General features: G+C 36.5%; 1 protein-coding gene across 4 annotated transcripts in view; it reads left to right on the top strand.

Moving 5' to 3' along the window:
- The window catches only part of ryr3 (ryanodine receptor 3), a 99398-nt gene that overhangs the window by 9249 nt on the left and 70129 nt on the right, over positions 1–20020 (top strand). For 2 of the 4 annotated variants that reach the window (XM_048206334.1, XM_048206333.1), the window contains exons 2-4: positions 11991–12110; positions 14797–14895; positions 16367–16387. In XM_048206334.1, coding sequence (XP_048062291.1) covers positions 11991–12110; positions 14797–14895; positions 16367–16387 — 240 coding nt within the window. The remainder of the gene's footprint in view (positions 1–11990; positions 12111–14796; positions 14896–16366; positions 16388–20020) is intronic. The other 2 variants (XM_048206336.1, XM_048206335.1) reach the window with 1 other exon arrangement.

Below are 20020 nucleotides of genomic sequence, written 5' to 3'. Positions count from 1 at the left end.
TGAGTTTCATACTAATACGTGCAAGCGTGTTTAATATATGGACCAAATTTTCAGACTTTTTTCAAGGGGGCGCTGTCGAGCCCCCCTGCCACGCCCGGGTACCAGCCTCTCCGGCGTCCTAATGGCCGCGGATTCCAATGTGTGTGCCAATTTTCAAGAGTTTTTGAGCATGTTAAGGCCCCCAAAAAGCCCCGGAAGACGGAAAAAAAAAAAAAAAAAAAAAAAAAAAAAAATAATAAATATAGCTGCGAGCAGCGATGGCGGGCCCAAGCCCGGTGGCACCGCCACCCCGGTGGCTTCAGGGCAACTGTGCACAGCGGGCAATAGGCACTTAAAACGGTTAAACATCAAAGGACTATGTCAAATTCACTCCACATTTACTGCACTACAAGGTGCCACTATAGAGCCCCTCCTCCCTGCCCATTTTCAAAGGATTACATGTGCCAAGTTTTAACATTATTCTGATGAATTTTGAAGCAAATCAGGTAAAAATAAGAGGGTGATCTCAATGTATGCTGAAAGTGACACATTTTCTGCTTCCAGTTGGTGGCGCTATGACTTTGAATCACAATAGTCACATCCATGTGATCAGCCTTGTACAACGAAGACTAAGCCGAAGTTTCATCAAAATCAATTAATGTATGCAGAAGTTATAACACTTTGTTTCCCTTTTCTTGCCATAAATTCGTTGCCTCGCCACGGCCAAACCGTTTGAGATATCCAAAATCCGTTTGCAATTAAACAACTTCAATGTGTTAGCAACAAGTTAAAAAAAGCTTGGTGTAAATTGGATAAACCCTGTAGGAGCAGTAGTATAAAATTCATAGCCTGTTTTTTCAAAAAATTAACATTCAAACCAAAATAGCTGACTTCCTGTTGGTCGGAGCTAATGAATGTAAATTAGAAAATTGTCCGGCTTGATGAGAACAATATGTGTACCGAGTTTGGTGATTGTAGGAAAAACTAACCCCCCCACTTTTGTCAAAAGGTGGCGCTACTGAGCCCCTCCACCACGCCCATTTCTATGGCTTTGTCCATGTCTACTGGTTGACAATATTGATGTGTGTGTCGAGTTTCATGCAATTTGAAGCATGTTAAGAGCCTCAAAAACACTCAAGAATATTATTACAGTTTGACCTGTTGCCATGGCAACAATATTTCAAATATCAAAAATCCTGTCATAGGTCTACATCTGCTGTGTATTGACATTACACTGATGAAGTTTGAAGCAAATCAGGTAAAAATAAGAGGGTGATCTCAAAACATTTCAAAAGTGATACACTTCCTGCTGCCAGTTGGTGGCGCTATAACTTTGACTCACAATAGTCACATCCATGTGATCAGACTCCTATAACGAACACACTCGTGAAGTTTCATAAAGATCAATATATGTACGCAGACGTTATAACACATTTCCTGTTTCCTTTTTCTCGCCATAAATTCGTTGCCTCGCCACGGCCAAACCGTTCGAGATATCAAAAATCCCCTGGCAATTTTTAATCATCAGTGTCTTGACTTCATGCTGACCGAGTTTGGTGGCGATCGGATTAATCGTCTAGGAGGAGTATATCAAATTCCAGAGCATGCGTTTTTCAAACAACCCTTAATAGCTGACTTCCTGTTGGCGTGGTGTTTAACTTAGAGCACGAAAGTTGTTCGGCCCGATGAGGTCTATATGTGTACTGAGTTTCATACTAATACGTGCAAGCGTGTTTAATATATGGACCAAATTTTCAGACTTTTTTCAAGGGGGCGCTGTCGAGCCCCCCTGCCACGCCCGGGTACCAGCCTCTCCGGCGTCCTAATGGCCGCGGATTCCAATGTGTGTGCCAATTTTCAAGAGTTTTTGAGCATGTTAAGGCCCCCAAAAAGCCCCGGAAGACGGAAAAAAAATAAAAAAAAAAAAAAAAAAAAAAATAATAATAATCCTTAGAAGAACAAGAGGGCCCTGCGCGAATTTTCGCTTGGGCCCTAATAATCCTTAGAAGAACAAGAGGGCCCTGCGCGAATTTTCGCTTGGGCCCTAATAATCCTTAGAAGAACAAGAGGGCCCTGCGCGAATTTTCGCTTGGGCCCTAAAAACAAGAGGGCCCTGCGCGAATTTTCGCTTGGGCCCTAATAATAAGAGATCTTTCTTGAATTCCACATCAGCATATTAGAATGATCATGTGACACTGAAGACTGGAGTAATGACTGCTGAAAAGCTTTGTCATCACAGGAATAAATTACATTTTAAAATATATTAAAACAGAAAAGAGTTTTTCATTATAAGAATATTTCACAATATTACATTTTTACTGTAAATGCAGCCTTGGTGAGCATTAAAACTTCAAAAACATTTAAAAAATCTTACTAACCCCAACCTTTTTAGCAGTAGTGTCTAATATACGTGAATGAGTACTGGAGCTGTCAAGCTGTCAAAAAGTACCATAAAGATATTTTAAATGTAGTCCATAAGACCTGTGTGCAATATTTCAACTATTCTGAAACCATATGATAACTTTGTGTGAGGAACAGATGAAATTTAAGTTGTTATTTTTGAAAATCTTGACATCTACCCTAGTTGTCTATGGCATGTTCATGAGAGAAGTAGCGGTATCCAATTTGGGAATGAATCTTTTGAATCAGAACTTTTTCAGTTGACAGTCAGTTCACAAAACCAGTCTGAATGATTAGTTCACAAAATAAAATTGATTAGGTTTTTATGTTCATTTCACAAACTTCATGATCCAGCTGCATAATGGTAGCAAGTGAAGGAAAGATTTTATGTGAATAATGATTCAAATTTTGTTTCATTTGCCACATAAAGCAATTTGACTTCATGATACTTAAAATAAAGTGCACAAGTCTGATGGACTACTTTTTTGATATTTTATGATGATTGCCATTTTTAACAGCTTTTAAAAGTTCTCATTAATATTACAAAAATCTAATTTTGTGTCTTTGCAATTGTATGGAAAAAGCATACAATGTATTATTAAAAAATGAATTTAGGATTATTTTGGTTTGGAACAACATGAGAGTGAGTAAATGATGATATTTTTGGTATCTTTCCCAGTGCATCAATTGCTCCTCCAGCCATAAATGGTGAACTCAGAGTTCACTCCTTCTTCACGGATCAAACCTCATCTCATGCACTAGTATTTTATCCACATGCAGAGATATCTCTGTCTACCGGCAGTCTGTCTGAATTCATTTGTTAGTGTAGATGGAGCTCACTCAGGCATGCATGCAAGCCACTTTCTATTGCGTGAGGTTATTTTTCCCAGCAGTGCGCATGCTAAGCCCAGGCTAGCCCAGGCTGCTGAGCAATACAATTTGTAATTTGGCTGTAGTGGAAGACACAGTACTTGCTGTCTGTGAACCTCTCGCTCTCAGACACTCTGAAGCTCGTTTCCCTGACCCAATCACAATTTTAGACTCCTTTAAACATCACAGCAGGCCTTCTGCTGTGTCACTCAAGGAAACATCTCTGTAAGGATGCTTGACAGCACTGGTGAAAAGGGTTTTGCATTTTTAATCGATTTTCTATGAATGCCCTCTTGTTGTGTTGCACCTTTTCTTCTGAACTTCGGTCTTATGTGAAGGAAGCTGGATTTTCTGTGTATCCAGCCTCTTTAGTTATGTTGTGTGATTACGTCTGCTAGAGAATAAAGAGTGAAAAATAATCACATCAGCTGCATTAATTACGCAAAACAACTCTATTTTTGATTAATTAATAATCTCTTTGAGCATGTCTCTACAGTGAAATCAGTTTAAAGTGTGAAAAGACATTAAATTAGAATCATTCATCCATAGTTAGACATGGATTTAATACAGCACAAAGCAAATCTTGAGCACAGTGCTACTGCATCAGCGTTTCTCAGTCTCAGATAGCCAGGGGGTCTGTGGAAAATTTCTGAATTGAGAAATAATAATTTCACTACTAAGACCATGACAAGTAATATGATTATGAGTGCATAGTGACAGTTCATTTTTGGGGTTCTCAGAGTATACTTTCCATTTATTTTCTCCATCCAATTATTTGGTAAACAGTTTTAAACCTTAAAATGAGACAAAGAACTTATAAATCACATCATAAAATATTACAGAACTACTGACTTTGAGCACTAAATGATCATTTTGATTTCTAAATGATTTCTAAAGGATCTTGTGAGAGATATTTTACAATAGAAAACAGTTATTTTAAATTGTAATAATATTACTGTTTTTACTGAATTTGTGATCAAATAAATTTAGCCTTGGTGAACATAAGAGAAAACATCATACTGACTCCAAACATTTGAACGGCAGTGTATCAAAATGAAGGACTGCAAAGTTGAATGATTTATGTTTCCATGGTTACAACTTCTCTGATTGATAGATTTTGTTTTATATTTGTTGGTAGTGTAATGCTTCAGTAGTAATTTGACAATGATGAAATTAAAGGGTTAGTTCACCCAAAAATGAAAATTATGTCATTACTCACCCTTCGAAGCATTGAAGATTTACAAATCTTTTATTTCGAATCAGTGGTTCGGAGCGCCAAAATCACATGATCATAAGTGTTTCGAAATTTCAATAGTTCACGTGACTTTGGCAGTTTGATACGCGCTCAAAACCACCGATTCGAAACAAAAGATTTATAAAGCTTTGAAAGCATGAAGCAGTGTTTTGAAATCACCCATCACTAGATATTGAGTAAAGTTTATTTTTGGTGCACAAAAAGTATCCTTGTCGCTTTATAATATTAAGGTTAATCCACTGTAGTCACATGAACTATTTTAAATATATCTTTAGTACATTTCTGGGCATTGAAAAAGGAAATTATCTTTCTGGCAATGCAGGTGTAATGATGGGTCAACAGAATGGGGATCCATTCAAGGCGATATTTTGTTTATAAAGCATAAACGGTTGTATTTTTTTCGAAAATGACCGATCGATTCGCTAGATAAGACCCTTATTACTCATCTGGTATCGTTTAAAGCCCTTGAAGCTGCACTGAAACTGTAATTTTGACCTTCAACCTGTTGGTAGCCATTGAAATCCACTGTAAGGAGAAAAATCCTGGAATGTTTTCCTCAAAAACCTTCATTTCTTTTCGACTGACGAAAGAAAGACATGAACATCTTTGATGACATGGGGGTGAGTAAATTTATCAGGAAAAGTGTATTTAAAAGTGGACTAATCCTTTAAATAGGGTGAGTGTGATGTGGTGCAGGTGCGTGTGCAGTCAGTCCCAGGAATGAGGGCCTATGGGAAACGTAGTCCGAATGAATGAAAGTCAATATTCAGGTGACGGCTCCCTCAGGTGCTGCGGAGGAGGAGGCGCGGGAGCCACATTCGTGACAGCAGGGTTCACTGAGCCATTGGATTTTATCAAAAAATATCTTAATTTGTGTTCTGAAGATGAACGAAGATCTTACAGGTGTGGAAGGACATGAGGGTGAATAATAAATGACATAATTTTCATTTTTTGGGTGAACTAACAATTTAAAACATTAAATTAAAAAATGTAAAAAACATAATTGGCTATTGGCATCTCCTGAAGGTGGGTCTGTGAACAGTTTGGGATCTTGAATGAGGTATTTGGTCAACAAAATTTAGAGAAACTCTTTGTGCATATTTTTTTCTTTCTCTCAGTTCAAGGACAAAATTTCTCTCTTTCAGAGCATTATTTAAGGACTTAACCGGATGCAGATATGGAGGTGATAAAGATGTGAGCTCATTCAACCATCTCATTAAGCTGTCACATTCAGGGGCGTGAGCCACCTGCTAGGTGAAGTGCAGTAGCTGGCAGTGAATTTGAGTTATTTAAGGAATAAGAGTTCAGCTGAGATGTGAAAAACACAAAGAACCATCTCTTCAGACCCTCACTTTAGGTGAGAGCATCATGAATTGCTCAAATTTACTCTATATTGTTCTTTTTATATTGAAATGTTGACAGTGGAATCTGAAGTCTAAACAACATTGAAAATCTGGGAACAGAATGTTTTTTTATTGTAAAAAATATTTTAGATACTTTTAGGAAAAACATTTCAGAATTCTTTTTAGCAGAAATGAATTAGAAGCCTCAAATCACAAATCAACGAAGCATATGAACAATCTTTTTAACTCAAATTGTTATCTTGATAATATAAAAAAATGCATTCAATTAGAAAACTTTGAAGAAAAATTTATTTTTACTTAGTCTTTTGAACCGCATTGCACATACAATGATTTATGTTTTTGGAGACACCGAAACCTCATCTTTCCAAGTGGTGCGCACTGCAGATCCAAATGATGTCTCCTCTAATGGGGGGAGCTTGACCTAGTCCAGCTCCACCTCTGTGGACCTAATGGGTGGAGTTATGTTTAGCGACCCATTACATCCAGCGAGGGAGAGCTGGACGTCAAGCTCCGCCCATTGGCTCTGCAGTGATCAGCCTCTCCATCTTTCAGATGACTGAACAATTCTACAGTGTTCGAGATGGTGGCTGACTGAGCATGTGCGTACATTTCAAAATAGCATTGTGGGAGGGGCGATGCTGTGTATTCACCTTTTCTCAAGTTCATGTCAGTCGCAGGGCCGGGTGAGTTGCAAGCATTTATTTGGCACCAGAGCACATCAGGACCTCTCGGGTTACAGCCCCTGAAGTCTTCAGGCCACACACCCACACCTGTTCATGTCCTTAAAGACACACACTGAGTATGCTGAAGGAGGGGGGTGGGGGGACCTGTATTCCTCTGCTGCACCTGTGTTTAAACTCAGAAGCATGATGGCTTGAATAGGGTTGGTCTGTCCATAAGGTGCTGAGTGGGTTGGCAGATGGTCCAGGAAGTCAGGCGTATGGAATATGGATGCATAACAGGGAGTTTGGAGAGTTCTGGTTCTTGTCCTTGTGATTTGGAGCAGACGCACCCCACCCCCAGCATCCTTAAACACGCAGCACCCCTATAGATAGACTGTGACTCTGCCCCTTAGCTGTTTTGCAGATGGCTTTGCAGCTTTCCCCTGGATCACTTTGCTGCAGATTCACCAGATTCCTTGGCAGGGGATCTAGGTGGGACCTAAGAAAGGGAAGATCTCCTCTTTTAGATAAAGACCTCTCTACTGCATTAGGCAGAGAACGCTGTATTGTAAATAGATACTTACATACATCTGCATAGGTACAGCATCTGTCTTATACTAATGCTGTTAATCAGAATGAGCTTTCACTGCCAAAAGTCGAAAATAAAATATGCATAAAATAAAGTAAATAGAATAAATATAGAAATACTCAAAGCACAGATAAATGTAACATATGTACAGAAATCTTCTGCAGATTCTATTATGCAGAGTGGTAAAGGAATAGAAAATTGCTTAACCCTCATGTTCTTACAATCCTGAATGACATTATTTCTTCTGTGGAAGACAAAAGAATATATTTTAAACAATGTTTCAATTGTTTTTCTCTATACAATAAAAGTCAGTGGGATCCATAACAACACTGGACCTCATTGACTTTTATTGTATAATCTTTTTTTTTTTAAATGTAAAAAAAAAAAAAAAAAAAATTCAGAACCATAACAATAATAGTATCTTAAGGGGCTTATCAGTTTTGCTCAAACAGGAATTAATACACTACCGTTCAAAAGATTGGGGTCGTTATGATGTTTTTTAAGAAGTCGAGTCAGCTCAGCAGCCTTGATTGATCTATAGAGTATTGTTTAAAGACATACAGGATTGATCATTTGATTTGTCAGTAGAAAGGCAAACAGTGAAAAGATTTTTTCAGTTTATAATCAGGGGCTAAACTGGATCGGAATGTTTTGGAAATTGCCTTAGATCCAGTACATACATTTCATCTCCATTTAGAAAGTATACTTGGTCCAAACAAATTTCCATAGAATATCAATTTGCCCCATACCTCAGACACAAAATATGCTCTGTGGCCTGCTCTCAAATACAGTGAAATCACAAAATAAAATGCGCCCCCAGGTATGATAAGTTTAAGCTGATATGCAGTAGCAATTTTCAGTTTATCCATATATGGATAAACTGAATCCATAACTATTTATCCATAACTGCCAGCATACACTGCCATTCAAAAGATCTAAAAAGTCTCTTATGCTCAACAAGGTTGCATTTATTTGATCAAAATACAATAAAAAGAGTCCAATTCAAAATAACTGTTTTCTATTCTAATATATTTTAAAATGTATTTTATTCCTATGATGGCAAAGCCATAATTCCAGTCCTCAGTGATCCTCACATGATCCTTCAGAAATCTTTCTAATATGCTGATTTGGTTCTCAAGAATCATTTCTTATTATTGTCAATGTTGGAAACAGTTGTGCTGCTTAATATTTTTGTGGAAACCAAGATATATATTTTTTCAGGATTCTTTGATGAAGATTTTGTTACATTAAAATTGTCTTTATGGTCACATTTGATCAATTGAATGCATCCTTGCTGAATAAAAGTATAAATTTATTTAAAAAAAATGGGGTAATGTTGGGTAATGTTAAATTAAGCTTATTTGTTTACATCAAATGTAATTATGAATTATGTTACTAGGCGTTCCCACTGCTTTACTGTCAGAGTAACAAAGTTCCTCTTGTCATTCTTCAGTTTTAGTTTGGCATTTGACAGCCCACTTAAATTAGCATAACTCAAGCCCTAATATTATTATTCCAGAATGATGGAAATTCCTGCTAGCTAGGCATTCTGAACCTGATGAATGAAATATAAAAAATGCTGTGACTGTTAAAGAATTGTTACTGTTCTGATGGTGTTCATCAGAACCATGGCAACCATCAGCTAGGATTAATGCGATACGTGAGCTGGCACACAAGAAAAGCAAGAGGTAGGAAACAAATGAGACAGTAATCAATATATTCATCCTGAGAGAGAATGAGGATGTACAGAGATTCATTGTGGATTCTAATGACATAAGAGTCTCCACTCTTCTTCCTTTCCTCCACTGACAGTTTTGAGATAATTTAGCTGTTGTTACATCAGTTAGATTTATTTAAACATTTACTTGTTTATGACTTGACATGATATGTCTTTCAATTACATTTCTTTTTCAGGGACTTGAGAAGTTCTTTTTAAATGTTTTTTTTTTTTTCATTTTAAAGGTCCCGTTTTTCGTGGTTTTTTGAAGCTTTGATTGTGTTTATAGTGTGCAATATAACATGTGTTCATGTTTCGCGTGTAAAAAAACACAGTATTTTTCACATAATTTACTTATCTGTATACCGCTGTTTCCACTGTCATAAAAACAGGCTGATGACTTCCTTGTTCTATGAAGTCCCTCCTTCAGAAATATGTAACGAGTTCTGATTGTGCCAGCGGTTCCTGTGTTGTGATTCGACAGCAGCTTAGCGCTCCTTGCCCGGAAAGGTCACGCCTCTTACCATAACGTGGAGATGCATGCGCTCAGTGTTATTGTAAACATAGTTTTACATGTGGATTATAATTTTCGGGAACCGAGTTAAACATAAATTGTAATTGTATAAATTGTAAAACAGCGTCCCTGGGAAGGCCAAACAAAGGTGATTGGACTGCGGGATGAAAATAACAGCGTTTCGACGACATGGCGACAAACACACTCTACAAACGCAACTCTTGCTCTTCTCCGTGGGAGCGCAACAAGACCACGCCCCCTTTTTTGTGTATTCCTGTGGGCGGAGGTTAGTCAAAAAACTGTTTTAGTGACGTCATTAAAGAAGGAAGTAGAGGGATGTAGTCCAAACTGGCCGTTCGATGTAGGCGACTTCTGTTAAATAAAATATCTCGCTTGGCATTGAACTTTGAGCTTTAAAATTTTACAGATTTTATTTATACTCTAACAACAACATTACACACTAACTAAAGTTTGAAACATGGGATCACGAAGAACGGGACCTTTAACATGTAAACATTCATCAACTCACACATCAAAAGGAAGCTTGACACGTGCAAAAACAAATGAGGTTCATTCTCGTGTGATATGCAGCATGTTTGAGCTTCCGCAAGAGGTTTGTTCTCATGCGTCAAGCCGGTTTGGTTGAGATTCTGTTCCCTGTCGTTTACATTTAACATGGTTGTGTATTATATCTCATGAGATTCCTGTTCCAGTTGGATTTATTGATTAAAGATTAATGTTTTTGTTGTATTTTATGAGCTGTGCGATTATTACAACCACATTTGCTTACAGAAACACAATGATGTTATCAAAAAATTGCTCCTTTTAACCTTCCAAACAGCCTAACACAGCAACAGTAGCTAACCAAGGGTGTGAGTTTGGGGCAGGACTATTTACCAATGCAGGCAGGGGGAGTGGCCAGGAAGCTTGTTTGAAAATAGACCTTATTTTTGCAGTTCTGCTTGGTGATAGTGGTTGCACAAAAATTACACACTTCAGCTTTAAAGGTACAGTAAACAATTTCTGAGGCCCCGTTTACACTAGTGTGTTTTCGTTTTAAAAAGCATAACTTTTGCTATGGTTACGCCTGTTGTTTACACTGTTCTGACGTTTTCGACCCTCGAAAACACTGCAGAGCCCGTTTTAATTTGAAAACACTAGGGCTGAATTTCAGTGTAAACGCACAAAACAGAGACTTTTGAAAACAATGGCATGGCTGCCTACGTTCACACCACGTATCCTTGACGACTGTGTAAACAATAACATGGAGACTTAAAGGGATAGTTCACCCAAAAATGAAAATTTGATGTTTATTTGCTTACCCCCAGCGCATCCAAGATGTAGGTGACTTTGTTTCTTCAGTAGAACACAAATGATGATTTTTAACTCCAACCGTTGCCGTCTGTCAGTCAAATAATGCTAGTGGATGGGAACTTCTACTATAAGAGTAAATAAAACTTGCATAGACAAGTCCAAATTAAACCCTGCGGCTCGTGGCGACACATTGATGTCCTAAGACACGAAACGATCGGTTTGTGCGAGAAACCATATTTATATCATTTTTTAACTCTAATACACCACTATGTCCAACCGCGTTCAGCACTCGCTTAGTGAGGTCTGATCGCGCTCTGACGGCGGCAGTGATGTCTGACACTCATTGAAGTATATGCGCGAGACATCACTGCCGCTGTCACTTGTCTATGCAAGTTTTATTTACTCTTATAGTAGAAGTTCCCATCCACTAGCATTATTTGACTGACAGACGGCAACGGTTGGAGTTAAAAATCATCATTTGTGTTCTATTGAAGAAACAAAGTCACCTACACTGGGGGTAAGCAGATAAACATCAAATTTTCATTTTTGGGTGAACTATCCCTTTAACTGCAATCTTTGCTGGCTTTGTTGTCATTTTTAGCAGTCATTATGCAGTTAAACTCTGCATTTTTTTAATACTGCAGCTGCCTACATGCGCAAGAGGCAACTGTTTACACTTGTTCGCGCATACTCAGTGTCCATGAACGTGCGTTTTCGTTTTTTTATTGTAGATGGAGATTGTTTCTGAAATGCTGTGGAAACAGCAGTGTAGACAAGGATCATTTTAAATTTAAAATGCTGTTTTAAAAACGAAAACACACTAATATAAAAAGAAACACACCCCTCCTGTTTTCAGGCCCTCCTGCTCTCTAACGGCTCTCCAGTGCTGGAAAGCTTTATACAATATTAACGGGGGTCCTAGCTCTTGCCTGATCATAACACTTCTTCTTCCAATTATAATATTCTGACCATTTCCTCTTTAGTAATATGTCAGCCATCTCTCTTTTAACAGTCTTTCTGCAAATGCCCTGCTTCCTCACTCTCTCTCCTCCTCCATCATGAGTGGATATGTCCCCTGTTGCTGAATGGCTACAAGAGTTTTTTGTACTCAGTGGATAGCTTTGTTTTTTCTCTTATTTACACAGCCAGAACTATGTACAAACGCAATGTTTGTGAAGGTGTTGAATTAAATTTTCAACAGCATTTCTCAGAAATCACTTACTGCACTTTAAGTTGTGTTATGCTCTTGGGACTACTTTTAGTTAAAGTATTTGGAGTGTTTTTACTTTTAATCAAAAGTTTAATGCATTGTTTTTGTTGTGGCAGGAAGATGAGGTGGTGCTGCAGTGTGTCGCCGCCATTCAGAAGGAGAATCGCAAATTCTGCCTTTCAGCAGAGGGACTCGGCAACCGCCTGTGTTATCTAGAGCCCACATCAGAGGCGAAGGTAAAGCTTCATGTGTTCTGACAAACTAATCACTGCTTCAGTATGCTTGAACCTCTCCACACAAATCACAATGCAGATCGAAGCAAAACAATTGATGAAAAACAGCTATAATTTAATGGTTAGACAACTACAATATACAAATGCATAATGTTAGAATTACACAATCTGATATGCTTTATGTATGCTGATTGAGAAATACTTTAAATAATACAGGGAGACGTAAACATGTTCGAAGATATTTGCCTTTGATATGTTGTCCTCTAGCAATACATCAAATTAATGGGAAGAGATTCATGTAGTTGAAAACCATGGCAACAGCAATTGATCCTAGTGCTCTGCACCATATTTTCTATGCATCAGGAGGCAAGGCAGTAGAAGATGTGTGGGCATCTCTATGGTTATGTGCAGTGTATACTGAACTTGACCTTGTTCATACATTGAAAAAAAGAAGGTGGAGGATGATGATCTTTCCATTATCATATAAAGTATTGGTCTTCTTCATGCATATCAATAAATGAATCCTTATGGGTTCACTTGAAATGGATGAAATGGATAACTCTCAGTGACACTGAGACATCTGCTATAATTGCCTGAGAGACAAAGAAGCCTTTACCATCATGCTTTACCGTCACCCTGGTCTATACATACATATATACGTATGTTTAAAACCATAAAGTGAAACGTACTATATGAGGTATTATAGAGTATTTGGGTCATATATATGGGTAATATTCAAGGTCATTAAAGTGTTATTCTAATATATATATATATATATATATATATGTAATATAATACACATTTAGCATTACAAATACAAATATTTTTGCATAATTGTGGGCCGCCAGAGACTGTAATTAATGGGAGAACTGTATATACACACACTAATTCATAAATATAAATATAATATACATATATAATTAAACATAATATATTATTATAAAATATTTTATAAATATTATTACATTATTGTTTTATATAAATAATATAAGAAAAAGAGAGATTTTTAACCTGACTGAACAAAGATATAATACCTACATAGTATTTTCTCTTTGTTGTTTATGGCTACAGATGACTTTCCTCAGAGGCATCTGTCACTCTACTTAGCACATTCTCCATATCATATTAAGACCCTAGGGGTCACAGTTCACCATAAATCATGGCTTATTTCTCCATGCAAAGTAGGAAAGGGTTTATAAAGTATACATTCAGTAAGACTGTACATGATTCAGACTGTAGTTATCAGAAGGTGACAGAATGTTCACTTTCTCTGGATAGCTGAACCAGACAGTCAAGGTGCTTTAAATAGCAGCCTGATAAACAGATGCAGGGTGGGAGAAGACTTCTCTAGATCAAGGGTGGAGCTCACCACTTGCCCATGTAAATCCATGCTGACCTCTCAAGCTAATCCTTATAAACACATTTCGAAAACAAAACATCTATTTAGGCCTAATGAAAGACTTGTAAACATAGCCACTCTTCCAATTACAGTTGCAAGAAAAAGTATGTGAACCACTTGCAGAATTTGTGAAAATGTGAATAATTTTAATAAAATAAGAGAGATCATACAACATGCATGTTATTTTTTATTTAGTACTGTCCTGAGTAAGATATTTTACATAAAAGATGTTTGCATTTAGTTCAGAAGACAAAAAAAAAAAAAAAAAAAAAATAGCTGCATTTATTAAAATGGCCCCATTCAAAAGTATATGAACCATTGATTCTCAATACCATGTGTGGTTACCTGGGGATCCATGAACTCTGTTCTTCAGAAAAATCCTCCAGGTCCTGCAGATTCTTCAGTTTTAAAGCATTTTTTTGCATATTTGAACCCTTCACAGCAGTGACTGAATGATTTTGAGATCCGTCTTTTCACACTGAGGACAATTGAGGGACTCAAACTCAACTATTAAAAAAGGTTTAAAAAAAGAGCCGGGGATGAAAACTTTTGAATTCAAATATCAAGGTAAATTGTACTTATTTTTTCTTCCCGGAAACATGCAAGTATCTTCTGTTGCTTCCGAAGGGCAGTACTAAATGAAAAACAATGATATTTAAACAAAATAAGAAAAATGGTGACATCTTCATCCTGTTCAAAAGTTTTCACCCCCTGGGTCTTAATGCATCATGTTTCCTTCTGGAGCATCAGTGAATGTTTGAACCTTTTTTAATAGTTGTGTTTGAGTCCCTCAGTTGTCCTCAGTATGAAAACACAGATCTCAAAATCCTACAGTCACTGCTGGAAAGGGTTCAAATATGCAAAAATGCTTGAAAACTGATGAATCTGCAGGAGCTGGAGGATTTTTCTGAATAACAGAACTCAGTTTAACTGCTAAGGGCAAAAACAAAACAAAACAAAACAAAACAAAAAAACAGTCGTGGATCATCAGGTAACCACATTGAGAATCAGTGGTTCACATACTTTTGAATGGGGCCATTTTAATAAATGCAGCTATTTTTTTTGTCTTCTGAACTAAATACAAACATCTTTTATGTAAAATATCTTACTCAGGACAGTACTAAATAAAAAATAACATGCGTTTTGTATGATCTCTCTTATTTTATTAAAATTATTCACATTTTCACAGATTCTGCAAGTGGTTCACATACTTTTTCTTGAAACTGTACATGACTTTATCCATAATCAAAAGTAAGCAAAAACACCCACACTATCTCTTTCTCTCCACAGTATTTTCCTCCTGACCTATGCATCTGTAACTTTGTGCTGGAGCAGTCGCTCTCAGTGCGGGCTCTACAGGAGATGCTCGCCGGGCAGAACGGTGAAGGAGTAAGTAAACAAATAACAGTGATTACAGGGTTACTATACTGAATATACAGTTTTACAGTAAGAATCTTTTAAAACCTTTTACTTTTTAGTACATTTACCATGTCATTAGGAAAGTATAATGGTGCTGATATAATGCATCCTGAAGGTAAATTAAAGTATAATTTGTGAGGCTCCATTGACATTGTTGAGCAAATGCTAAATTTAGTGACGGGATAACCACTAATTATGTTTGTACATCAATAAAATATCCTATGCATTTTGATGTAGACAATCAAAATGATGTGAAGTCGTGTGTTTTAAAAGCAACAGAAAAGAAAGTCATATTCTTGGCAAAATTACTAAAATCTGGGGTCAGTAAGATTTTGTTTTAAGCAATTAATATTTTAGTCTTTGATTAAATATTACTAGTTCACATTAATTAAAAAAAATAATTATGTGCACAGATAAATAATTTATCATAAACTGCAACATTCTGTAAAAAAAAAAAGAACTGTCAATATTTATTTAATGTTAGCTTTAAGCAGCACAAATGTTTTCAACATTGATTGTTTCTTGAGCACCGAATCAGGATATCAGAATGATTTCTGAAGGATCATGTGACTTTGAAGACTGGAGTAATGATGCTTAAAATTCAGCTTTGACATCACAGGAATAAATTACATTTTAAGATATATTACCATATATTTTTAATTGTACTAATTTCACTATATTCTTTTATGCAGCCTGAGCATAAGAAACTTCTTTTAAAAACATAAAAAAATCTTACCGACCCCAAACTTTAGTTTTTATTGCCAAAACGATCCCGTTATCTGTATTTCTGTGTGACCAAGTGTTAGTAAACATGAATGATGACATTGATATTGTGTAGAACTGAACACAGACAATTCACACTGGCAAGTTTTATTTAGAGAGTTTTATGAATTGGTCCTCAGTCCTCTGATGCCAGAAATTACTTTATGTTTTCAGTATGATAGTAATGCAAATCCATTATCCCTTAATCATTTAAACACCTACTTACTAACAAATGCAGGTGAGATATGTAGTGTCATAAATGGATAAAATACCGCCATCCTTTTAATGCATAGTGTCATACCTCACCTTCTGCTTTGCATAGACTAATTACATTGCTCCACATGTCTATTCTGCTTTCAATAGAAATTGAAATTATTATTTTTTTTTCTATTTTGCATTTATATATTTATTTTGATAGATTGACTATGTTTTATTTAAGTTATTTTAAGTTATTTAGTTGTTTTTGCTTATGGGTTGCCTCATCATTTGGCAACATTCAGTTCATCATATCCAGTATCCTAACAATATGAATATTTGACTTTTGAAAACATTAGCAACAGTGGGTATAATTAATTAATTTAGTTTTTGATGAGACATAATGAACTGAAAGTGCTGAAGAGGTGAGGGTTTTCCAACTGCCTTCTTTAATCATATCTGTATCTTTGTTCATCATTGCAAGAATCCTGATCATGAGCAATGGGTATGTTCACAATTTGTTGACCAACGAGTATGCATGAATGTCAGTCCAAATTATGTAAAAATAAATAAAAAATGTTTAACTTACATAATTACACCTCCTGCTCCTTTTTGAGCATCCCGACCATGTGTAATTAACTGATTTTTAAGTGTGATTTAACTCATGACATAACCCTACTAAAACAGTTCACAATGCTAACCCTGTCAGAGAATCAAGATCTATCTCCATTATCTCAGACTCGTCTCCTTCTTTCCATTTTTATGTTACAATTGAGAGTGTAAAATGTTCCTGTAGCCCAAAGAAGATACATGAACTTAAATCTAGAAGTTAGTGGCCCTGAATTATGCAAATCCAAAAATAAAACCTACTGGCTAAGCATGTTTTGCACAGGACCATTTGAATGCTTTATTCACCCTCCCTTCAGCATAAAATGGCATGCCTAATATTTTTTTTTCATGTTTATTGTTTTTTTACTGCAGCATTTTGAAATTAGATTGTCACAGCATATATTTTATTGTCTCAGTGCTTTCTATCTGTGCTAACATTAATGTCTAGGAGAGAGTTAGTTCTGTTGGAGAACCATGGTGCAGCAGAGTTTCTACATAAAATACTTTACTATAAAGATCCCTATCATGTCATTTATGTAATGAACTCAGTGTTTGATACACCTGTTGTGAAGAAACAAATGCATTTTAATGCCTTTTTTGTGTTGATTATTTGTAGTTTGAGATGTGAACTGTGTTTCTTCTTGCATTTGGGCTCTAACACTGTCAAATTTCAGGAGTACCAATGACGAGGAAATGATCTGGAATGCTGATTCCAGAATGAATGTTTCTTGACACATGAATATGCCATGACTATTCAGTCTTTTTATTCAGGTTTTGCTTCTTTTTCAGCCCAAAAATTGTATATCATAAGGGTTAGTTCACCCACAAATGAAAATTCTGTCATTAATTACTCACCCTCATGTTGTTCCACACCCGTAAGTCCTGTCTGAGGTCAGTAAGATTTTGTTTTAAGCAATTAATATTTTAGTCTTTGATTAAATATTACTAGTTCACATGAATTAAAAAAAAAAAATGATGCGCACAGATAAATAATTTATCATAAACTGCAACATTCTGTAAAAAAATAAGAACTGTCAATATTTATTTAATGTTGGCTTTAAGCAGCACAAATGTTTTCAACATTGATTGTTTCTTGAGCACCAAATCAGGATATCAGATATTTTTGATGAAATCCAAGAGGTATATGATTCATCCATAGACAGCAATTTAACCAACACTTTCAAGGTCCAGAACCGTCGACGTGAGTGGTTCAACCTTAATTTTATGAAGCAATGAGAATACTTTTTGTGTGCAAAAACAAAACAAAAATAATGACTTTATTCAACAATATCTTCTCTACCCTGTCATTATCCTTACGTAGTTGCCACATTGAGCACAGTGAAGGCTTCCGTGTTTATTAGCCAAAGCCGATCACGTGAGCAGCACGACGCATGCGTGTGATGCTGACTCAGGAGCCAGCCAATAATGAGTCGGCGTTCTGACATATAACCTTGAAGCGCTGAAGGTAAACAACATCTGAGAATGACACAGAAGAGAAGCAGTCCCTCCAGAAAAACGCGATTATGCGATCGCCTGATTTAATGCATAATCAGCCAAAGTCCGCATATTTATGCGGGGGTTGCATTTTTTCAAATACGCCGCACTTTCGCCGCATAAATTGCCGATTTCAGCAAGCAAAATATGCGGGGCTAGCATGATTTCATAATCCCTGTATTTTCGTTACAAAAAAATCACATATATCTTAGCAGAAATTTGAAAAATGTTGCGTTTACTTCACACAAGTAAAGCGCCGTTATTTTCCCCCTATTGCCATGGGAACCTTATGAAGTGACGTAATTACGCGACGTGAACATCATCTGCAAACCCCGCGGTGAAATCAGGGTGAAACCATGATGAAACACGCAAATCATTCTCATTTGCCAACAAAAATAAGCGCAAAAGACCGTGCGAAGCAGTTTCTGTCTGGTTTGCAAAGACCTTATTTACCAGAGAAACAAGCGCCGCCATCTTTAGAATATTGTCTTTGAACTTCCGTTTTTGCGGTAGCAGATATATTTCTATGGCATCACTGTTGAAGAATAATTAGCTGGTGAAGTGGATTTACCTGTTGTAGAGTTAATGAAAGTTATCATGAGCATTGTAATGTTTAAAGCAGATGTCGTAACAAACGACAATAGACCGGGAAGATTTTAAAATGAGCAGTTCATTCATAAATACGTAAGATTGCTGTGGAAATACAAGCGCAGCGCTGAAAAAGGGCGGGGCTACATAAGGTCTATAGGTCTATATTCGTTTTTGCAAGTTCCCGCAATTTTAATCGCATAAAATTGCAAAAATATCCCACATATTCCATCGGATTTTTTAAGAAAACGTGCCGCAAAATCAAGGATTTTTGCATGCAACAATCACAAAAAAAATCCGCGTTTTTCTGGAGGGACTGGAGAAGATATTGTTGAATAAAGTTATTTTTGTTTTGTTTTTGTGCACAAAATGTATTCTCATCGCTTCATAAAATAAAGGTTGTTTTTTTTTAACAATGTCTTTAGTACCTTTCTGGACCTTGAAAGTGTTGATTATATTGCTGTCTATGAACGAGGCATATAACTGTCGGACTTCAATAGAAATATCTTAATTATCTTAAGTCTTACTGGTTTGGAATGACATGAGGGTGAGTAATTAATGACAAAATTTTCATTTTTTGGGTGAAGTAACCCTTTAATACTACTCTACCGTTCAAAGTGTAAAGGATGCATTAAACTGATCAAAAGTGACATTAAAGGTCCCGTTTTTCGTGGTTTTTTGAAGCTTTGATTGTGTTTATAGTGTGCAATATAACATGTGTTCATGTTTCGCGTGTAAAAAAACACAGTGTTTTTCACATAATTTACTTATCTGTATACCGCTGTTTCCACTGTCATAAAAACGGGCTGATGACTTCCTTGTTCTATGAAGTCCCTCCTTCAGAAATACGTAACGAGTTCTGATTGTGCCAGCTGTTCCTGTGTTGTGATTCGACAGCAGTTTAGCGCATCTTGCCCGGAAAGGTCACGCCTCTTACCATAACGTGGAGATGCATGCGCTCAGTGTTATTGTAAACATGTCTTTAATTTTACCCTATCAATTTGAGCCGGAATCAGATCCGGTGATTGGACTGCGGGATGAAAATAACAGCGTTTCGACGACATGGCGACAAACACACTCTACAAACACAACTCTTGTGTATTCCTGTGGGCGGAGGTTAGTCAAAAAACTGTTTTAGTGACGTCATTAAAGAAGGAAGTAGAGGGATGTAGTCCAAACTGGCCGTTCGATGTAGGCGACTTCTGTTAAATAAAATATCTCGCTTGGCATTGAACTTTGAGCTTTAAAATTTTACAGATTTTATTTATACTCTAACAACAACATTACACACTAACTAAAGTTTGAAACATGGGATCACGAAGAACGGGACCTTTTAAGGACAATTTAAAATAAATGTTGTTCTTTTGAACATTCTATTCATCAAACAATTCTGAAAAAAAAAATCACAGTTTCCACAAAAATATTAAACAGCAATTTGCAACATTGA

The sequence above is a fragment of the Megalobrama amblycephala genome, linkage group LG11 (genome assembly GCF_018812025.1).
Source record: "Megalobrama amblycephala isolate DHTTF-2021 linkage group LG11, ASM1881202v1, whole genome shotgun sequence".
NCBI lineage: Eukaryota > Metazoa > Chordata > Actinopteri > Cypriniformes > Xenocyprididae > Megalobrama > Megalobrama amblycephala.
The sequence above is the reverse complement of the archived record's forward strand: the minus strand, read 5'-3'. Positions and strand labels throughout refer to the sequence as shown.